General features: G+C 47.4%; 2 protein-coding genes across 4 annotated transcripts; one reads left to right on the top strand and one right to left on the bottom strand.

Moving 5' to 3' along the window:
- Positions 1-278: 278 nt before the first annotated feature.
- TRIM15 (tripartite motif containing 15) lies at positions 279-10119 on the bottom strand. Its single transcript, XM_010974086.3, has 7 exons — positions 9256-10119; positions 7720-7815; positions 4846-5076; positions 4065-4087; positions 2651-2766; positions 2274-2306; positions 279-1341 (listed from the first exon to the last, which is right to left on the bottom strand). The coding sequence occupies exons 1-7, from the start codon at positions 9622-9624 to the stop codon at positions 824-826; spliced, it is 1386 nt and encodes a 461-aa protein (XP_010972388.2). The 5' UTR covers positions 9625-10119; the 3' UTR covers positions 279-823.
- LOC105084055 (tripartite motif-containing protein 10) lies at positions 2530-20849 on the top strand. 3 transcript variants are annotated; one of them, XM_074348311.1, is made up of 10 exons: positions 2530-2679; positions 7789-7926; positions 9263-9390; positions 11517-12605; positions 14156-14251; positions 14838-15068; positions 15833-15855; positions 16333-16448; positions 17634-17666; positions 18897-20849. In XM_074348311.1, the coding sequence occupies exons 4-10, from the start codon at positions 12177-12179 to the stop codon at positions 19412-19414; spliced, it is 1446 nt and encodes a 481-aa protein (XP_074204412.1). In that variant the 5' UTR covers positions 2530-2679; positions 7789-7926; positions 9263-9390; positions 11517-12176; the 3' UTR covers positions 19415-20849. The 3 variants fall into 3 exon arrangements, with proteins under 3 accessions (XP_074204412.1, XP_010972389.3, XP_074204413.1); XM_010974087.3 differs by having other exon boundaries at positions 2637-2772; XM_074348312.1 differs by lacking the exons at positions 2530-2679; positions 7789-7926; positions 9263-9390 and adding an exon at positions 9596-9831.
- Positions 20850-22246: the final 1397 nt, after the last annotated feature.

Below are 22246 nucleotides of genomic sequence, written 5' to 3'. Positions count from 1 at the left end.
GAAATTCATACTTAGCTTCGTAAAGTTATTTTAATGTGTGGTCTGTTTCTGTGTCCAATAATAACAGCAGTAATAATAATGAATATCTAAGAGGCTAGTTAGAACTGAACACAAGCCTTGTTTTGTTGGACAATGAGGTCTGGCCCTACTGCCATCAGGCAAGTCCTGAGTAAAAGAAGGGGCAGGATGTGTCTTGGTCACAGAGATTCCACTGACTTTAAAGCCTTTCCTTCAGCCCCATCAACACTGATTAGACACATGAAATGCAGGAGCGTGGGTGGGTCGCACACTTTATTAGGATATTCTCTATGGAAAAAAGACCTGAAGGTGTCAGAATGGAAGAGGACCTGCGTCTCCACAGGGCTGGATGAAGAAGCCATAAGGCCAAAGCATCTCCATGTATATGCCCAAGTAAAAACAGTCAACTGAATAAATTAGGGCAAGATCCACAAAGCTCTGTTTTTCCCATGACAGTTCCTTAGAAGCTTAAAATTTTTTTAGTCTTTTTTTCTCAACCCCCCCACTCCCACCCCGCTCCCCAGCTTTGCTGGTCTAGGCGCAGCCTCGCCCACCTCTGGTTCTACACTCATCACGCACATAAAGCAGGAGCGTTAGCGGTTGGGGCGGGGGGTTGGGTGGGGGGACCAGGAACGTCAGGGAGTTGAAAGACATAAGATAAATAAAGTGAAAAAATTACAAAGCTGTAGGGGCCCTGAGATCCCGGATCCTCCTGCCGTCTTGGGCACAACGACTTGCCCCGGAGGTTGGAGCTGGATCCCAGGGGTCTGCTTTCTCCGCTACACCGCCCTTTGGCCGCTCCAACTCAGCTTTTCAACGTAAGGCAGGAACCTTTTTTCCAGACAGCGAAGAAAGGGAAGACTTGGCCGGAGAAGGAGGCGGTGAAGGTGAAGATGGGCGCCCGGGTCTCGGCGTTGAGCAGGGTCACGCGCCCCGCCTCGTAGTCCAGGGCGACGCCCACGCGGCTCGGAACCTCGCTCAGTGGCAGGTCGGTGCCCGGGCTGGTGCTGGCCCAGCACTGCTGGTGCGAGAGGATCACGGCCCAGACGCCCTCCTCCGCGCTCAGGCCCTGCTCCCCCTTCCTCCTCACCTCCTCCCCGACCACGCCCACCGTGCAGCCGCCGCCGGCTCCCAGCTGCACCTCCACCTGCCAGCGGTGGCGCCCGGAGGAGAAACCGGGGGAGCCCAGCACCACCGGGAGACCCTCGAAGCGCAGAGGGCTGTCTGGCAGGTTCTGCTTCTGCCGGGTGTATCTCACTGACTTCCTGTCCTCGGAGAGGACCAGCCTCCGGCTGGCGGTCTGAGGGTCCAGTGTGACAACCCCTAGAGGGAGGAAGGCATGGACATCAACAGAGCTGGAGGCACCAGGTATACTCCTAGAGCACGTGTGCTGTGTATGGGAGGCAGAAAGCGCACCCGCCCTGTGCAGCCTGTCGTTGGCTCAGCTTCTCAGAACCTCAGTTTCCCCTTTTGTTCCAGCACAACGGAGGATGATAGCTCTTCTATCTGACCCGCAAGTGGTGCTGTGCTGAAACGCTTTGCTTCTTAAAGGGCAGTCCACGGACCAGTGGCATCCACTTTGCCTGGGAGCTTGTTAGAAATGCAGAATCTTGGGCCCCATCCCAGACCTACTAAATCAGAATCTGCATTTTAACAAGATCCTTCCCCCACCCCTTCCAGGTGAGTTTTCTGTACATTAATTTTCAGAAGCAGAATGAGGTGATGCTTCTGAAAATAGTTTCTAAATTAAGCACCAATTTAAAAGGAAATGCTGTCTTCTAAAATTGTACAAGATTTGCCCAAGTTAATAAAAAGTTTAGCACTTAAACCAACTATACTTCAATTTGAAAAAAGTCTAGCACAATGCTGGGCAAAAAACAAGGACCTGATAAATATTTTTGAATAAATAAATAATATCTACACAAGTAACTAACATTTTTTTAATTGGGGGGGGTAATTAGGTTTATACAAGTCACTAACATTAACTGAACACTTATTATGTGCCAGGTACTATACTGAGCTTTTTGCATATAATAATTCATTTACTTTCAGCTATTTATGGGGTGGGTACTATTATATTTTCCATTTTATAGATAAAGAAACTATAGGACTTTATGATTTGCCCAATGTTTCATAACTAGCAAAAGTGAGAACAGAGAACCCAAGCAATCAGGCTCCAGCATTCATATATTTAATTGCTGTTTGCTGCCTTGGATTGAATGGATGAATGGCTTCACAAACCCCCAGGCACTTACCTGAATATGTTTCCAGATGATGCACCAAGTTTTCTGAGGGAAGCAAAAATAGAAAGATCTGTGACTTTTTATTTCTTACAGGTGCCCTGAAAGGCCTTGTGTCCTGGGAGCAATGTGAGGACAAGAGAAGGCTCAGCTTCTGCTATGAAAGAAACACAGTCCTCACCTTCCTGGACTCAGCGCAGTGCCCGTCCTTGGGAAAAGGAGGAGACACTCTAGGGAATGGTCCCTCTGGGCAGAGTGGGATCACTAAAGGAAGGCTTCAGGGATGGAAGACGTCTTCAGCCAGGTTTGGAAGGTGGGGAAAGATGGAGATGGATGGAAGGCAGAAAGGCAACTGATGAGAATGGGGAAAGCTGCTGCTCCTTTCCCCTTACCTGAGAACGCCCTCATCATCTCTGGGAGGGTGAGTATTTTCCTGTGGAGATCACGGATCTTTTTGACAAGGTCAGGAGAAATGGCCTCTGGACTCACAAAAGTTTTCATTTCACATCTGCAGGTAAGTTGGGAACCAGTCAGGTTTTAACTTCAAAAACGATGTTTGGGTCATCCAGACAGAGTGAGGTTAAGTCAGACTAAGGAATCTTGACATCTGTGATGAATAATGAGATTGAGTATCATCTCTTTACCTTTGCTGGAAATGTTTAGCTGCTAAAGCAAGAGGCATTGACGTTAGACCTAGGAGGAACTAATGGTAACCACAGAACATTTGGGCATGTGGAGACCAAAAGGGAGGAGATCATTACCCCATGAACCTCTAGAGGGCAGTACAGTACCATTTGAAAAACAGCCTTAACCAGTCTAATCTGCGCTGTTCATTACGAAAGGAAAGGGGCTGGAGGTTAGGGGAGATGAAAAAAGTAGGTGAAAGAAAACATATACTGCAGTGAAAAAGCCCTCAGTTCTGGTTCCAGCTCAGTGCTTGCCTGTCAGTTTTTGTGTGACCTTGAACAAGCACTTCCCCTCTAGGCTTCAGCTTCTTCATTGGACAAGAAGACCTCCAGAGGCCCACTTAGATCTAAATCTCTGACATTCTCTGAAAGTATGTTTAGAGAACTTCCTGATTCATGGACACCTGGTTCAGCGCCCTACCCATTACATGACAGCTTTTCCCTAGTTGTGTCTCTGCTCAGCCCGGGGTGGACTGCTGATGTTTGAAAGGAAAGGAGCCCCTACTTGCAAGGCCTCCCAGCTCCTGGTGACTGTCCTGTTATAGTAGTAGCATTTGAAATTCTGAAGAAATGGGAAAGTTGAATGGGAAAGATGATTCAAAAAACATACTGGTCTTCCCAAGTTTTGTGCTTATCATATTCTCTACAAAATATTTCTACTTAGAATGGCTTTTTTTTTTTTTTATGTGGAGGTCCTGGGAATTGAACCCAGGACCTCATGCATGCTAAGCACATGCTCTGTCATTGAGCTATTACCCTCCCCCCTAGAATGACATTTTAAATGAAGTTAAATACTGACTCTAGGACTAATAATTTCAAAAATTAAATAGATATTCCTGGTTCAGCCTAAAAACATAATCATTATTTATAACTTTCACTTCTAAGGGGAAGATTGTGTCCCCAATACCAAACAATCAATTTAAAAAAGAATCTTTAGAATACGAACCTTAGTAAATCAGGGCTGTCTATGCATGAGTGAATGACAAAGTGTGTCTGTCACTGAGTATGCTTTTGCTTTTCTGTGTAGCCATCTGCGGAGGCTGGGTGAGTCAGTGAGTGCCCTCCCCCTTCAGTCTCAATGTCAAGTATAAAGCAGGTGGGACTGGAGAGTGGGCCCTACCTGCTCTGGTTGACTCTGACATCCTACAAGAGAAAAAGATACGCTTAGTTTCCACACATCCTTCCCACCAGGGATTCTGTAATTCTTTCTTTCTTAACATATCAGCCCCAAATTCCTCCTCCAGAGAGCTGATCTTTTTAATTACCTACTCATCAGACCATCCATTTACATTATGCTTCCTTACTAATGTGGGACTGTGTAGTCAGTTCATTTGAACTGGTTTGTCTGTCTCAGCCTTATCCTAGGAGTGTCTTCTGCTTCCAACAATTAGGAGATGGTGGAGAGCAGGGACCAGGCCTTGAGTTATCAGCCAGGCCTGATGTGAAACAGGATAATATAATGCTAATCACAACAGGCACCATTTACTGAGTTCTTTCTGTGAGCCTGGGACCATGTTAAGCATTTTGCATGGATTGTTTTTTTATAATCTGCAACAGCCCCATGAGGGAGATGCTATTATTAGCCCCATGTTTAGAGAGGTTATGAGATTTTCCAGGGTCACACAACTGGAAGAGCCAATACTCAGGCCCAAGATCATCTGATTCCAAAGCCCTTGGCATGACCGTAGTGCGTGACGTGGGCAAGAAGTCATCCAGCTTTCTGGGACTGCATCTCCATAACCTCTCTGGGCCAAAGGAACCCAATAACCATCAGTCCCTCCCATTAGAAATAATCTCCGCTTCCCCTTCCGGTCTCTCTCAACATCTTCCAGCCCCCAGCATGGTGTCCCCTTGCTGTGGAATCCCTCTCCTATCCCACGGGGTGGTGGGGTGTCTCTCACTTGTAGAAGCTCACTTGCTGGCTGCTGACACTTCTCCTCCAGCTCCTTGACCTGGGCTCCAAGCCGGGTGACTTCCTCGGAGAGCTTTGAGATATACTTGTCCCTCTCCTTCCAGATCTGCCGCTCCAGCTCCGTCAGCCTGGCCAGCAAGAGACGCTGCTGTTCCCCCAGCTCCTGCTGCAACCTCTCAAAAGCTCCTTCCACCTGCTGCTTCTTGCTTTCAATCTGAGTCTGCAAGGGGCAGAGAGACAGATGTGGTCAGGGAGAAGCTCACAGAGCTGGGTTCCAGGAGGATCATCTATATACTTGCTATTGATTAAAAGGGATAGGAAGTAACTAGTCCCAAGATTCATTCTCCCAAAAATGCCGTAGTAAAAGTATACGTGTCAGGACAGACTTAGCAATGATGACGGCAAAGATTTTTAGAGATTCTATTAATAATGCACATTATACTCTCAGAGCTACGTTGAACTTCTCAAACATTCTTTCACATCTACAATACCATCCTAACCCTCCCATATCATCCCTAGAGTCGGGTGGAGATGATTCCTTAGAGAGCAACTGGAGCAAAAGGAAGCTGCGATTAGAGCACAACTTATCAGAAGAGAATGGTGTGGCATTGGTCTTAGCCACTGAGGTCACCATCTATGGGGCATATTTTGTTGGGAAGTGATGGATGCTGGAGAGATCTTGTCCCAAAACTCTGTTTCCTTGGTCAAGGTACCAGAAATTCGCACACTGTGGATTTCCCCCTGCATAACTTTGTAGCATAAAGAAAGCGATGGGAGGGAACCAGGCATAAGCACACCATTGGCCTACAGTCCTCGGGGTCAACCTGGCGGGCAGTATAGATTGCAGACACTAATATACATTATCTGGCCCCATGCTTCCTATCTGAAGTCAAGGCTTTCAGGCAGACAGACTGTAATGGGAAGAGCAATGGACTAAAGGTCAAGAGACCCAGGTTCTAGCCATTTCATCATGAACTTGGGCTTTGCTGTGTAGCCTTGGGAGCATCACTTTTCTGGACATCAGTTTTCTGCTCAGAAAAATAATGGCTGGCAAGATAGATGTTGGATTAGAAGATGGCAGAACCACTCCCAGCTCTGATGTTCTAAGATTCCACAACCTTGACCCCACATACCCTTCTGCACAGGCAGGGGGTGAGGAGGAACAGTCTGCCTGTTCGCAGCCTGGCAACAAATAGCAGACAACAAGCTCCTCCAGAGTCTGTTAAGAAAAATCCCTAAATGGGGATTTCCAACTGGGAGAAATGGGTGAACTGTTTTTGTTTCAATATAGTGAATTTTAAAAACGGAAATGTAAAGAGTACTCAGTAACTTTATTCTAAAGGTTGACTAGTTAGTCAGGTAGACTAATGAGAAACATTTTTGAGCACAGAGGTTGGACGTAATTTTCAAGTTCCAGAGAATATTATTTAAGATTACAAGATGTTAGACCTAAAAATGGTATCATTAACTTAATGAAATCTGACAGCAGAATCCTACAGGTCATATTTTCTCAGCCCTGGGAAATGACAGTAAAAACCTTCAGTTAATGTAAAATCAACCAGGACTACCTCACCACGTGAAAAGTGAACTTAAGATCATTTTGAATAGCTACTGGATAAAATAGAAAACCCAAACTGAGATTACTTTTACAGAGTGAAAGAAGTGCTAAAAAGAGACTGGAGACAAAAGACCTAAATTCACCTATTTCTACTCTAACTACCTAAATTTTATAAGTATACACACACACACACACACACACACACACACACACACACACACACACACACATATCTATGTCAAAACATCTTGTTCCACACCTTAAGCATATGCATTTTTAATTCTTCAATTATATCTTAATAAAGCTGGGGTGGGAGAGAAAACGCACCCTTAAAAAAAAGAAAAAACAGTAATTCTGGCCATGCACATGTGTTATTTATTTAAGTGGAGGATTACCACTTCAGAAACTTGTGCAAAACATAAAAACACTTTCAAGTATTAAGAAAATAATTACACTTACAAATAATGTTATCATATGATATTGGGGGGTGGTCTTCTAAACCAAGAAAATCAGAATTTCTTACGAGACACTGTTCTGCCACAGATGTCTCAGTGAACTATTTCACTCATGGATGCTAGGTGGATATTTGATGTTTGAGAACAAAATTATATCTAGCCTGCTGAAGTCATTTAATGCAGACAACAAAAAATTCTCCAAAGTTACAAGAATCCTTAAAATGCCAGACAGAGCTGATGGGAAATTTTGGGAACTTCAGTATCAGAAGTAAATCAGAAGTGTCCAGAGGAGTGATCAAACCAAGAAGCCAATGCCTCTTCCAGGTACTGGCTGATCACAGGGACCTCATACCTGTGTGTCTTGTCCACTCTGCCCCCTTGGAATGAACAAAGAAAAGTGCTGATTTGAGCCATTCCAAATGTGGGATCCCCAAATGTGGGAACCACAAGGAAAGCTCCCAAGAAAATAAGCTACTGGAATGAAGGGTCAGAAGAATTTAAACATCACATAAACTTCAGATATTAGAAATATACTTACTGGGGGAAGGGTAGAGCTCAGTGGTAGAGCACATGCTTAGCATGCACAAGGTCCTGGGTTCAATCCTCAATACTTCCGTTAAAATAAGTAATTATTTGTTTTAATAATTACCCCCCCACACACACAAAGAAATACATTTAAAAGGGTTAATTAAAGACAATGGGAAAATAGAAAATAAAATTTATTTTAAAAGAGAAAAAAAAAAAGAACTGAAAAAGCATATTTGGAAAACAATAGAAACTGAACAGTTGAAAATAAACAAATAGAAAAGAAAACCCTGAAAGGAGAGGTGGCCAAGGACATGGCCTTTACCAGGAGCATTTGGAGCTTCTGATCTTCCCGACTCTTCATGGCTTCAATCTCATCTCTCTCCACACTCAGGGCTTCCAGCCGGCTCCTGAGACGATCCTGTGGAGCGAAGAATGGGCAGACAGAGGTGGCTTAATTCATCGTTCAACTCACAGATGTTAATTGTCTGCCCTGTTCTAGGCACACTGTCAAGTGCTGAAGAATTCAAAGGTGAAAAAGGCCCAGTTCTTGTCCCTAACAGACCACCACCTAGGGAAGGAGTATTTCACAAGTGATAAAAATGCAGACAAACGCAGTAATCAAGGTGTGCGGGTAGTGAGCTGGGAGCACAGCGGAGGGGGCAGTTCTGCCTGCAGGGACAAGGGGAGGCTTTAGAGAGCAGAATCCAGTTACAGTGGGTAATATCCAATTGGTTTAGAGAAGGAGAGGAGGCGGGTGGAGGGTATAGCTCGCGGTACAGCCTATGCGCGAGGTCCTGGGTTCAATCCCCAGAACCTCCATTAAAAGAAGAGAGAGAGAGAGAGGAGGAGGAGGAGAAGAGTACTTAATGCCTCTGAACTGTACACTTAGCAACTGGTAAAATGGTTAAAGAAAAAAAAAGTGAGGGGAGAGGAGAGCTTTCCAGGAGGGAAGTACATGCCAAAAGGAAAGAGTGTTAATTCAGAAAACAGCAGGTACCTAATGGTCAGTCTGTCTGGATATGTGATGCCAGGGGAGGGCGGCTGAGAGAAGACATTGGACAGGAAGGCAGGATCCCCACTGCAAGTGGCCTTGAATGCCTTGCTAAAGACTTGGGCTTCCTTTGGACCCTAGGGGTCCATGGAAGGACTGTGAGCAGGGGAGTGACGTGATCAGCTTTGTGTTTTGGGAAGCGCTGCCTCACAGCAAATTGGAAGGTGATTGGAGAGTGGAGACAGGGACCTTGTTGGAGCCTCTGGGTGACAGATGTTGAGAGCCTGGATTCAGTGGCGGTTGTGGGGATAATGCAGAGTGAAAGACTGAGAAGTACTTCTGAGGAAGCCGCTTCCAGACTTGGTGGCTGAGTGATGAGAGGGATCTGAGAGGCAGATAGAAGTGGATAATGTCCCCAGGACCAGATGGGCTACTGCCACACCTCCCTTTATCCGAAAGAAGAGCGGTGCTGTGGGACGCCTTCCTCGTCCCTCTCTTCCCTCCAAGCCCAAGTGGCCAGGGTCTTGCTAAACCTCATATCCAGTCTGGATCCGGGAGACCAAGTCCTCCCTGCCCATAACCTGTTCTCTCTCCTTCCCTAGAGAGTGAAGCCATGGCTACCATTCTCTGTGCTCTGTCACCGTGGTGTCCTCTCACAGCTGGAGCTTAAGTTCCCCCTAAGACTGTGAACGACCACACGTCTAAGTGGAACCACATGCCCCTCTGTCTAGGAGTTCCCCAGTGTCCCAACATTCTTGGGGTCCCCTGATGTGGAAGCCATGGCCCTTCATTCATATCCTTGCCCTGTTTACACCACAGGACACAGTCCTTCCCCAGCTGGCCCTGAGCTGACCCCATGCCTCTTACCCGGTAGGGCTGGATGGCCTCATCGAGGAAGCCCACGGTGTGGGCCTGGTGGGAGGGTCCCTCCCGGCAGAACACACAGAGGAACTCGGCATCATTCTCACAGAAGAAGTAGATCTTCTCACCGTGCTCCTCGCAGTAAGTCTCCCCCAGAGGGCCCAGAGGCACGGGGACCAAGAGGGTCTCTGTCTGCTCCTTCTCCTCGCAGAGGGGACAGAGCAGGACCCTGCCAGAGGGCTGGGCTCCCATCTGGGAGGGCGGGGGGAGGCACAGACGGCAGAAGGTGTGTCCACAGGTGGCGGTCACTCCATCCTCCAGGGGCCCTTTGCAGTCAGAACAGGCAGCCCCTTTGTGAGAGGGTGTTGAGGGCATCGTGATAACTTCCCCAGCCCGTCCACGCAGGCCTCTGCCTCAGTCTGCACGAATTCTCTTTCCCTGAAATTGACTCACTTTTACGTGAGTCACAGAGGGAAAGGAACAGGAGGCTGAGCGAGGGGAAGGCGGGAGTGACCGGACAGAGAAGCCACCTGGCTCCACCTCTTGTGCTTCCCAGAGTCCCAGCCACCACTTATCAGCTGAGTGAGTCCAAACTCCAGGGCATCTCGAATTACCCAGCATTTCCCATCAGTGGCGGGGTCAGCCCCTTCTCTACTCCTTCTGGTCCTTCTGGCCCCTGGGGTGGGGAGCAGGGCATGCCATGAGGTCACTGGGAGATGGGGTTTCCTGGAATCCCTCCCTTGACCATAGTTGGGTGGGGAGAACTGGGGAGGAGACACTGCTTCCTGTGTGACTGAGCATGTGGGAGTCGTAAACTTCTGGCTTTGAGGTGTGCAAAGTTCAGCCGGAGTGGGAGGTGTCTGACTTCCGGGGGACTCTGTCCCAGGGGCTCTGTTCACACGTTGCAAGTGTGATGATGGCTCTCTGGGGCCCCTCCTCTGCCCTCCTTTCCTAGTCTCACCAGTTCAGGCCGGTATCTCCTAAACTCCTAACCCCCACCACCTCCCCATGCCACTGTCCCTCCTGGAGTCTGGGTAACACTGTAGTTCAATTTTAGTTTTTAACTGCAGCAGAGAGAAGGCAAGAAATCATAATACAATTAATTCATGTTGATACTATTTAGAAAACTCAAAAAGATAAACAGATTCAACCACGTTTATCTAAAGCTTAGTATTTTCATATTATTACATCCAATCTGATAACAACCCTTTGGGGCAGGAATAATCACTTTTCTTTTACAGAGAAGGAAATGTAAACTGAAAGGTAAAGGGACTTCCCCAAAGTCACAGAGCTAGAAAGTTACAAGGCTGGGTTCAATCTAAGTCTCCTGGCTTCCAGCCCTGTGCCCCTCCCAAACTCCGAGCCAAGACAATGATCAAACAGCCACGGTTCTTCAGCTGTCACCTACATTTGTGGATAAAACCAAGGAAAACTCTTTCCATTCCCCCAGTGGATGATCAGCGCCCCTCGCTGTTTCACTCCCCTTTCACTCCATCTGTATTGTACAACACCTTCCCTTTCCACCCCGCCTACGCCCTCTGCCCCCAAGGGCACTGCCCTTGGAGCCGCCCTTGTCCAGCACCAGAGCCTCCATCTACACGAGGCTGCTGAGCCTTGAGATGGGGCCGGTCCCAACTGAGATGTGCTGTATGTGTAAAATACACCCCAGATTTCAAAGACTTAAATTAAATTAAAAATTTAGGGAGAAGGTATAGTTCAGTGGTAGAGTGCCTGTTTAGCATGCATGAGGTCCTGGGTTCAATTCCTAGTACCTCTGTTAAAATAAATAAATATAAATAAATAAATTTAATTACACCCCCCTTAAAAAAAAAACCCAAGTGGATAAAAGTCATAAAGTTTAAAAAAATTTAAAAGAATGTAAAATGTCTCATGATGAATGTTTTCTGCTGATTCCATGTTGATACTGTTTGGGGCTAAACATTCATTCATTTCACTTTTTGCTTTTAAAAATATGACAGCTGGGAATTTTGAAATTGCACATGTGGCTCACATTGTATGTCTCTGGGACAACACAGCTCTGAGACAGATCTGAGGGTGAACGATGGCCTCCCACCCGCCTCCCTACGTGCTTCGGGCAAGCTGAGTAACCTGGCTGAGCCCAGCTAATATCCTAATAGCACCGATGTTGTAGAGCAGACAGGGGGAATAAATAAGATCATAAGTTTAAGTTACTTATAGCAGCGTGAGGAATACCATCATCGTAAATAAATGCCAGCTGTTATTTTTCTTTCTCCTCCCCCACACAGAGTACATTCCAACCCCTTTGGAAGCCTCTGGCAGGCTGGTTGGGGCATCACTGGTGAAGTTACTTGTGCCATGTTCCCCACCCCCCAGGGCACTGCGCCCTTATCTGGGTCTCCACACTCCCCTGGATTGGCTGATACCTCCAATCTCCCTGGAGCCAGCTGGTCATATTGCAGGGAGGCTGGGGTGGCAGCACTGCACTGGGACCCAGTCTCCCTCCTGCTCCCCAAAGAACAGCCCCTTTCAACTGTGGATGGTTAAGATACGACCACTTTCCTTCTACTGCGAGTGTCTCTGGATGGACGGGAAGGAGCAGCGACCCCCAGGTCATGGGAGTAACTGAGGTCATCTCTGGAATGCTGTGACCCCATCCTCCCGCTCTTTCTCTAACTCTGCTGTTGGAGGGTGTGTGTCTGTTCCTTTGGGAGGGGGCAGCAGAACCCTGGCTGCCAGAGATGCAAGTGGGTGCCTTGCCCTTGTGTGCGCGTGCGCGTGTGTGCAACCATGAAGGGGTCAGTGGGTTTGTAAAATGCCCCTGTGACCGGCGGTGTGTGCTTGTGGGTGTGTGAGTGTGTGGTGTGTGTCCTCATTGTTCTCCTGGCCCTTCACCCCAAGCCAAGCAGAGAGGGTGACCTTGAAGAGGCCACGAGCGCAGCAGCACCATGGCCTCGGCTGCCTCAGTGACCAGCCTGGCCGATGAGGTCAACTGCCCCATCTGCCAAGGGACCCTGAGGGAGCCGGTCACCATCGACTGTGGCCACAATTTCTGCCACTGCTGCCTCACCCGCTACCTTGAGATCCCCGGCCCGGACCCCGAGGAGCCCCCCAGCTGCCCACTCTGCAAGGGGCCTTTCCGCCCAGGGAGCTTCCGGCCCAACTGGCAGCTGGCCAGCGTGGTGGAGAACATCAAGCGTCTGGAGCTGGCGTCCAGGCTGGGCTCAGAGGAGGAGGACGTCTGCCAGGAGCACGGGGAGAAAATCTACTTCTTCTGCGAGGATGATGAGATGCAGCTGTGTGTGGTGTGCCGCGAGGCCCCGGAGCATCGCACCCACACCGTGCGCTTCCTGGAGGACGCAGCGGGGCCCTACAGGGTAGGACAGGGGACACTGAGAAGTTCCCAGGGTGGGTCTGGGATTGGACTGGACTGAGAGAATCAGAGCGGAGTTGTGAATTATTTGGGCCACTCTGAAGCCAAATTCCATCCCCCTGCTTCTATCAGCCAGGGAATAGACCCAGGGGTGGAAGATCGGGCTCATGTTTTAAGCATGTCTGATGTTGTTTACTTGTGCCCAACACATGATAGTAGCTCAATAAATGCATGTGGAAGGAATGAGTCACCAAAACATGAGCGTGTGTGTCTGGATCATAGATCAGTCAGGTGTGTCTGAGGATGTCTGGGCTTGCACTTGAGGGAATGACTGTACAGTGTGTGCGAGTATTAATGTCCGCACATTTACCAGGGCATGCAGTGTATTTGGGGGGGATCTGGATACTTGAGTGCGTATGTGTAACTGAGTACTCATGTTTGTGAATAAATTGGTGTTTACGTATATGCAGGTTGGGTAAATATATGTGGTATGTAATTTTATTTGTCATTAAATGAGTGTGTGTTGTGTACGTGCTGCATTTTTAGTACAGGGGGGTGTCTATGTGTACGTGTCAATTAGTTAATTAACGTTTATTGGTGAGAGTTCTAAATGTATTTGGAATGTATCTACTCGGTCATTAATGTGTGTATACTTGTTCCAAACTCTATTCTAGAGCAAGCAATTTTTAAAACAATTCATTGATTATTTTTGCATTATACGAGTTTCTTGTTCCCTCCAGAATCACACCCAGAAAGTTTATTCCATTCACCAGAGGTGTTGTTTGGATGTGTTCCCTTTGGGACATGTGAGAAAGTTGGGATAATTTCAAAGAAGGGCATATCAAGCTCAGAACAGGTCCCAGGTACTACTCACTACAGGAGAAAGAAATTAGGGTGTTTAGCCTGCAGACAGGAAGGCTCAGGTGGGAACATGGAGTCAGGAAACATGGAGCAGGATAAAAAGAGATAGCCTTGATCAAAATTCTTGGAGGACAAGACAAGAGGGAAAAGACCAAAGAGAGTAAGCTGTCAAGGACAATAAAGGGCCAGGCTTTTTCGGCTAAGAGAGTGACTCCTTCCCTTGTCATGCCATCCCCAGGGGCAGAAATGACACCTCTTAACAAATCATTTCCATCTTCAGTATTTTTAAAATTTTTAATTGAAGTATAGTTGATTTACAATGTTGTATTAGTTTCTAGCATACAGCAAAGTGATTCAGAAATATATATACTTATATATTCTTTTTTATTGAAATACAGTTGATTGACAATGTTGTGTTAGCTTCTGGTGTGCAGCATAGTGATTCATACATATATATACATATTCTTTTTCATATTCCTTTTCACTAGAGGTTATTACAAGGTATTGAATACAGTTCCCTGTATTCTTTCTTTTCCATTATAGTTTACTATAAGATACTGACTATAGTTCTCTGTGCTATCTAGTAGGACCTTGTTGTTTATTTTATATATAGCAGTTTGTATCTGCTAATCCGAAGCTCCTAATTTATCCCTCCCCTCTACAGCTTAAATATTTTATGCTCCTTTTCTCCAGGAACAAATACAGAAATGTCTCGAGTGTCTAAGAAGAGAGAGAGAGGAGATTCAAGGAATCCAATCAAGAGAAAATCAAAGGACACAAGTCCTCCTGGTAGGTCATCATCCCTCCCCGGGTCGTCTTCCCTTCCTCAGGGTCCAGTGTCTCTCTGACACTGAGGCAACGTAGTATTCAGGGCTTTGAAGTCATTCTGAGTTTGAATCCTGACTCTGACGTTAACTAGCTCTATGACCTCAAACAACTCTCTATCCTCAGTTTATCTTTTTGTGAAGTGGAAATTAAAAATCATCACTATGACACCGAATTGCTCTAAGGATTGTAATGCCAGCTTAGTGCTGTGCACAAAATGTGCACTTCATAAAAGGCAGGAGGTAGGGTCTCCTCACCACCTCCCTGACACCTCATGTGAGCCTCACCCTTTTAGAAGCTCCTGCAGGAGCCCAGGTGATGCTGGGCAGTGGAGCACCCAGAAGGGGCATGGTGAGTGGAAAGAAAACCATACCATTGTTCCAAGTCTCTCTGGGCACCCAGGGAAGGGGGCTCTGACATTACCACCAAACTCCAGAGGATGTGGATATAGGCCAGGAGGGAGATGGGAGTGAATTAAGGGAAAAGAAGGAAAAGGAAGCAGAGGAAGAGAAGGAATAACTTCCTTCTGGCCTCTCCTCCTGTCCTTCAGACTCAGGTGGCCACCAAGAAACAAAAGGTGATATCTGAGTTTGCACATCTGAGCCAGTTCCTGGAAGAACAGCGGAACATCCTCTTAGCCCAGTTGGAGAGTCTGGATAGAGACATCTTGAAGCAACAGGATGAGTTTGATGTCCTGGTCACTAGGGAAATCTGCCGGTTTAGCACCCTGATTGCAGAACTGGAGGAGAAGAACGAGAGGCCGGCAAGGGAGCTCCTGACGGTGAGACCTGAGCCCCGCCCCCGCTTACCCGTGCTCACCTGTGATTGCATCTTTACCCGTTAAGCCGTCTCTCCTTCACTCACACATCTCTGTTTCCCAAGGGGAAGATGGGTCACAGGACCGGAAGTTCCAAATTCTAAGAGCCTTTGCTTCCCCAAGAATCTTCTGGTCATTTTGCTCCCTGGTTTTGGTCTCTTCATCCTAACATCCATGAAATAGGGAAGACAGTTTGTTTATTTAGCTCACAAATATTTTGTTTATTTGTGAGGACCCAACAATAAAATGCAAGTGAAAGCAGCACTTTGAAATGCATCAAGCACTATGCGAACAAATGTCAAGTGCTGTTTCCAAGGCAAACTGTTCTCTGTGTCGCTACCCACCAGTCAGAAAGTTCTTTCTGGTCTATTTCACTTCCTTGCACTGGAGGAGAGATACAGGGGTGGTCCCCAACAAGGCATCAGAAATGCAGCATGATTTAGGGGGACACACTTGGGACTGAGAAGCAGACGACCTTGGGGTGGGGCTTGCCTTTGCCTCTAACTGTCAGGGGCAGGTCACTTCACCATCCAGATCTTATAAAATAAAGGGGTTAGGGTATAAGATCCCTGAAGCCTCGTAAACCGTAAAACGCTATGACTCCATGGATCTGGTGTCCTTTTTCTATTCAGGGCTGAGAATGCGGTATGTTGTCTTTTCCAGTTATGAGAAGGTGGGAGGGAGAAAGTGGAAACTGAATCCCTGCTTTCTGTCTCTCTTTCTCCTAGCATATCAGAAGCACTCTAATAAGGTAAGTTCTTCTCTTCTCTTTTCATATATACACGTACAGACATGCACCATATGTACAACTTATTGCCATACAAATGTACAGTCTCACGTTAAGGATTAAAAATTCACATGTGAACTTTCACGTACTCAAATGCATTCCTGTGGGGAGGGTATAACTCAGTGACAGAGTGTGTGCTTAGCGTGCATGAGGTCCTGGTTTCAATCCCCAGTACCTCCATTTAAAAAAATAAAAAATAAACAAACCTAATCCTCCCCCCACAAAATACTCGAATGCATTCCCATGTTTAGCTGTAGATACACACCCCTGTGTGGCACTGCCCAGGAGTGGGCAGTGGGAGAGGGGGTCCATCCTAAAGGAAATATGTCTCCCCTTGGGAATCGGCACCTCCAAGCCTAATTAGGAGAAGGCAACCAGCTGCGTCTGGAGGCATCGCTAAGGAGGGCAATTCCCAGACCCCGCCATTTCTGTGCTCCGTAGATGTGAAACCAGAAGGTGCCGGAAACCAGAGGCTATAACCCCTGAGCTGGGCCAGAGGATTCGGGACTTCTCCCAGCAGGCCCTGCCGCTGCAGAGGGAGATGAAGATATTTCTGGGTAAGAGGACCCCACGGAGCACAGCCTGAAGCCTGAGTCTTCCATGCTCTTTGGCCCGATAAGCATGACCTTTGACAAAGCTTGCTCCCTTCAGTGCCTGGGTTTCCTTATTGGCAGATCTTTATCAAATCTGCTTATCAGGTTGCTGTGACAACAAAGAGAGCTAATAAAAGTGAAGATTTCCAGAAAACATTCAACTGATTTGAAAAATAATTATAGCTAATCACTTGGCATGAAGCGATATACAAGATAATGATGAACAAAATCTGTCATTGTCAATAATTTTAAAAATCCACAGGGGCATTCGTCATATATGATAAGTTTTAGATGATGAACTTTGTTAACTAATAACCAGCAAGAGTGTTTCTCTTTGCCCTATGGTAGCTGACTTCCTCCCTCCTCTTCTCCCCACCCCCACCCCCCCACCCCACCTGCCGCCGTCATCAGTCTGGTTCTCAGAGTTGAACCGCCCTGGTGGAGACCGTGTTCCCCTTTTCCGGGAATAGGGAGTGGTGGTAGGAGAGGGTGTGGATGGCTTGAAATGAGAGTCGGGAATGGTGGCTCGCTGCCAACACCTCCTCTTCCTCCCACGTGACATGAATGATGCCACCTATTGCCAAATGACCCACCCACCAAAATGTCACCTTAGAAGAGCTTTCCCCACAAGTCCACTTCCTGCCAAGTACTCCCAGTGGTCTGGCAGTGAAGGAAACTACCCTAATCAAAGGCTGACCTTTGACTCTCCTCCAAATTATTTCCAAGCAGAAGGAGACAGAAATTAACCCACTTAGCTGTTCATTAAATAGATGTTTCTCAAGCATTTACTATGTCCTGGGCCCTGTGCAAGTCACTGAAGGCAAACATGGTCCCTGCCTACTCAGAGCTGGGGAAACGGGGCTCAAAGTGGGTTCCTGGCCAGCAGCATCCGAGTCCCCTGGGAACTTGCCAGAAATGTAAATCTCGGCCTCACCCTGGGCCACCTGAATCAAAAACACATGTGTTTGAGCAAGTGCTCCAGGGACTCTGATGCAAGTTCAAGTTCAGAACCACTGGTCTGGAGGGTTCCAGCTTCCATCCTTCTTTGTCCCTTCTCTTCTCAGGGCCTCAGTTTCCTCTTCATAAAGTGTTCTATGATGGTTTTGTGAGACTAATGAAACCTCATCCTTTTTCATTTCCTCCTTACAGAAAAATTCTGCTTTGAGTTGGACTATGAGCCAGGTAAGCAGCCTACATCAGGATGGGAGGGAGTGAGGAATCTACAGTTGAAAAGGACAGTTACTTTTACAGGGTTTTACACTGGACACTGATAATAGTAAATACATGCATATCATATATATAAATGTACACACACACATATGTCACACATGGCAGTGACACATGTGACTGCCTTTGTAAGACTTGTGGGAAAACCATGAAAAAGGGACAAGCACACACATACACCTGGCGTGAAGCACATGTTCTGATCTGCACATGATGACAGAATAGAACGATTAAATTGGAATGGGACAAGTTCCATTGGGAAAGTCTTCCTGGATGAGGGGAAGTTTGATCTGGGTTAAGAATCACATTCTTAGATGTGTCAGGACCCACTCCTCCCACTCAAGTGTTAATTTCATAGATGCCATTTAGGAGGACAGCCTGTGGGTGGGAAAAGAATGAATAGATTGGACCCCATTCAAGGCTATTGTTCCCAGTCTATCAGCCAAAGACCCTGATAAGTCATAGAGTTCTTGCAAGAGACTCTCTAACTCATAGACATATCTGAATTTATGAATTGGTCCCAATTTATGAATATTCAAAGTAACAATATGCTGGGGTCTGCACAAGTTTTTGATGTTAAAAAGTGGTCCTCAGACTCTGCCAGTTTTTGTATTACTGAGGCAGAAGGAATAACCCCTGGGTGAGCCAGAGAGCCTGCCGGGGGAGCACAGGCTGTGTAAATGAGTCATAAGTGCCCAGGGAGTGATCATAAAGTTTGGACTCAAGGGAGAATGTCTCCGCCTTCCGAGATACGCGACATGATGTGTCAGCAGTAGGAGGAGGTCAGAGCAGGCACGCACAGCTTTGGGAGTCAGCCAGTTTGCACCGAGTAGAAGTGCTTTCCAGGGGATCGCACAGAACCAGATGAGCGCATGGATGTCCTAACTAATGAACTAACAACTAGAACTAACAACTAACGTAGGTAGGCATCCTCCGAGGCAGGCACTAGCATGATAGGAATCACGTGCAGATCTTGTTAAACTACAGATTCTATTTCAGGTGGTCTGGGGTGGAGTTTGAGGGTCTAGCACATTCCCAGATGACATCTGTGCTGCTGGTCCTTGCAGATGCTATATATGTTGTTGGTAATCACACCAACAGGGGGGGTGCCAAGGGGAGTTTTTAGGTTTTTCTTGAAGGTGATAGCATGTCTTCTGACATCTGTGTCCCTTTTGGTCTTCCCCACAGCTCACATCTCCCTAGACCCCCAGACTTCCCACCCCAAGCTCCTCCTGTCTGAGGACCACCAGCAGGCTTGGTTCTCCTACAAATGGCAGAACTCTCCAGGAAACCCCCAGCGCTTTGACCAGGCCACCTGTGTCCTGGCCCATGATGGCTTCACAGGGGGGAGACACACATGGGTGGTGAGTGTAGACTTGGCTCACGGGGGCAGCTGCACACTGGGTGTGGTTAGTAAGGACATCCGGCGGAAGGGGGAGCTTCGGCTGCGGCCAGAGGAGGGGGTGTGGGCCCTGAGGCTGACATGGGGCTTCATCTCGGCCCTGAGCTCCTTCCCTACACGCCTGGCTCTGGAGGAACAGCCCCGGCAGGTGAGGGTGTCTATTGACTATGAGGTGGGCTGGGTAATCTTTGTCAATGCTGTCACTCGAGAGCCCATCTACACCTTCACTGCCTCCTTCACCCAGAAGGTCTATCCCTTCTTTGGGCTCTGGGGCCGAGGGTCCAGTTTCTCCCTGAGCTCCTGAGAGGGTCAGCTACTCTCCCCAAAACACAAGACTCAGAGAAAGGGCCTAAGGACTTGACCCTGACTGGGTCACCTGGGAGATTTGGAACAGTAATTACACTTTAGGTGATGTGATAGAGTCGGGACTTTGGCAAGGGACAAGGTGGGATGACCTTCAATCTGCTGATCAAACCCTTTCCACAATGCCCAGTGGATGGGACTCAGACCACTGCCCGGCCTCCCCACCACCATCCCCACCTGGAGCGGAAGCAGCTGTGTAGAGGAAGGAATACTAGATTTGGAGCTGGAAGACTTGGGGTCTAGACCCAGCCTTGTAATCAACTAATTGTATGATCTTAAACTAGGCCTCTCATCTCTCTTCATCTTGTTTTCTCCCCCAAATATTAAGGTTCATTTACTCATATCCTTAAGAAACATTTATTGTGTGCTAATTATGAACCAAGCAGTATGGTAGCCATTTGTGAAATGAAAAAAACAAAACAAAACAAAAAATGTCCTGAATGAGAAGGAGCTCATGAGAAAAGGCAGAGACATAGGAGGTAAGGACAGCACAGTGTGATGGGCGCTGTGACAGGGGTGTTAGGGAAGCTCAGAGGAGGCAGGAGTTCAGTCAGGAAAAGATGAGTCTGAAAAATGAGTGTGGTAAATGATTCAAGGAGTGGAAGAAGCATCTTAGGAAGAAGGGACCACAGAGAACTGGCTGGATGATCTGTATGAGACACAGGGTCACATTCATTGTCCTCATGAGCAGATGCGCTGCCACCCCCACCCCTGACACCACTCAATGCCTCCCTTGTCCTAGTGGTGTCACTTCCGGCTGAGATGAAAGTGCGGGGCCTTGGTGGGGAGGGGACAGGGGAGGCATGGCCATAAGCCACAGCCCAAGGACCTCACTCAACCCCCAGGGAAAATCTTCTTCCTGATCTGTTGCTCACCACCTGAGGTTGACAAATGAGGTGAAAGGAATGAGATGGTGGGAAGGAATGAGTCCCAGATAGCCCAGTTCGGAGCACAGAAATAGCACTATCGTAAGCTTTGGGCTGGGTGATAGACAGCCGGGTGGAGGCAGGGGGTGAATTGGGTGAGCTGTGACTTTCAGCCCAAAGCATTGGGGCTGCTCTAGGCCTGGACAAGAAGTGCCATCTGAGGGTCGGGGCAAGAGAAGGGGGACAATTAAGGATTTGTAGAAGGTGTGTGGGTTTGGGGCAGAGAGCTGGAGGAGAGCAGGTGGTACTGGCAGAAGCTGTACCCATGGGTGGCACGAAGAAACTGAGCACCCCTGCCTGGTGCTCGAAATCCCCCTGCCTGGTGCTGATGCTGGGACAGGAACAAGCACTGACACATGGCTGCCTAGAATTTGTAAAATTTGTAAAATGATTTCCATTGTCCCAAGGAATTATAAACCCTATGCAAAATAAAAGCCCTGTCTTACCTTATTTTCTAGTTTTTGTTGGTGGTATCATTTATTCTGCTTAAACATACCCTTCACTGACCATCTCTTGAACACTCTCTCTGTTGTCTCTGCTCAGACAAAAACTAAAAGGTTCTATCATCTGCCCCCAGGGCCCCTGGGGGAGCGAACCATCCAGGTGCAACCTCAGAGAGGGTGGGCACAGTGGATTGAGGCCCAGGCTTAGAAGTCATCCCCCAAGTCCTGCGCTTTATCCTCAGTTTAGCAGGTAGAAAAGACTGGGAGATCAGGAGACAGGAGTTGGAGGCAAGTTCGGTTCCTTTAGCTGGGTGTGTTCGGTATTTCATATGAAAGGTTGTATATTAAAAAAAGAAAAATAAGCACACTCAAGTCCCTAAATAATGGTAAAACATACCAAAAGCCCCCAAACCTGGGATTCCAACAAAAAGTGGATTGTATTTTTCTGTTTATTTTTTATTGATTTTAGCTGGGTCTTTTAAAATGCCTCTTAGCCTCCAGGGTAAGTGTGTACGAAGACCTTGTCCTGTTGGAGGGCTGGGTGTGTATTACGTCACCTACCCTTGGTAACCCTGCCAGGCAGCTCCTATTGGTATCCCCAATTTAAAGTTTAAAAAGCTGAGGTCAGGGGAATTTTGGTTACTTACTCAGCCAAGATCATGCAGCCAGGATTTTAAACCACATCTGACTAAAGAGCTCTTAACCACTGGGTTGCCTTGGCCAGAAACGAGTGCCCTGGTGGGTGTGAATATTTTACTGCTGGCCGCATTCCCCACGAGGGACTTGGATTCAGAAAGGCAATTTATATTTCTTACGCTGAGAAGTAAAACTGCTAGTGAGTGAAAATACTCATGTTGGTCTATGAGCACTTGCTTCTCTCCCAGGGTAATTTTACTTGGAAGTTGACTTGTTTTGGAGTGTGGGCTCACTGCGGAGAAAGTGCGTAGGTCCTAAAACACAATAACTTCAAGATAAGGCAGCTCCCTGAGCCTGCATGCTCTGCCTGTCACAGACTCTGGACTCGGGCTTCCCTCCCCCAGAGAAGTACTGAAGTCCGGACCCCCAACCTCCCGATCGCCCTCTCCAAGACTCCAAAGGATTGGGGCACCTTTCTTGAGACATTCACAAGTTTACCTGGTTTTTTCACATCTTACACTGCGGCAGCTCCCTCTATTATAAGGAATGGAGGCTAGCTCAAGTTAGTTCAGATAATAGGAAAATTTATTACAAGGACAGGCACATAAATGAGGAAAATGGGATTTTTGCACCATTACCAGTTCTCGCAGAAAGCTATGGTGAGGGTGGTGGGAGTGATGGGGAAACACAAGTAGTTCCCAAAGGAAGAACTAGAGATCTTAAAAAAAATAACAACAACAACAACAACAGCATATAGAGTTCACTCTG

The sequence above is a fragment of the Camelus bactrianus genome, chromosome 20, assembly GCF_048773025.1.
Source record: "Camelus bactrianus isolate YW-2024 breed Bactrian camel chromosome 20, ASM4877302v1, whole genome shotgun sequence".
Taxonomy (NCBI): Eukaryota; Metazoa; Chordata; class Mammalia; order Artiodactyla; family Camelidae; genus Camelus; species Camelus bactrianus.
Note: the sequence above shows the minus strand (reverse complement) of the source record. Positions and strands in the feature narration are given on the sequence as shown.

Bases quoted from the DNA above. Each gene is read 5' to 3' on its own strand.
- LOC105084055 (XM_074348311.1), top strand. From the start codon at position 12,177: ATGGCCTCGGCTGCCTCAGTGACCAGCCTGGCCGATGAGGTCAACTGC. The intron at 14,252-14,837 runs GTAGGTCATCAT...CCTGTCCTTCAG, and splicing joins AAAGGACACAAGTCCTCCTG to ACTCAGGTGGCCACCAAGAA. The intron at 15,069-15,832 runs GTGAGACCTGAG...TCTTTCTCCTAG, and splicing joins CGGCAAGGGAGCTCCTGACG to CATATCAGAAGCACTCTAAT.
- TRIM15 (XM_010974086.3), bottom strand. From the start codon at position 9,624: ATGCCCTCAACACCCTCTCACAAAGGGGCTGCCTGTTCTGACTGCAAA. The intron at 5,077-7,719 runs GTAAAGGCCATG...TGCCCCTTGCAG, and splicing joins AGAAGCTCCAAATGCTCCTG to ACTCAGATTGAAAGCAAGAA. The intron at 2,307-2,650 runs GTAAGGGGAAAG...TGCTTCCCTCAG, and splicing joins GATGATGAGGGCGTTCTCAG to AAAACTTGGTGCATCATCTG.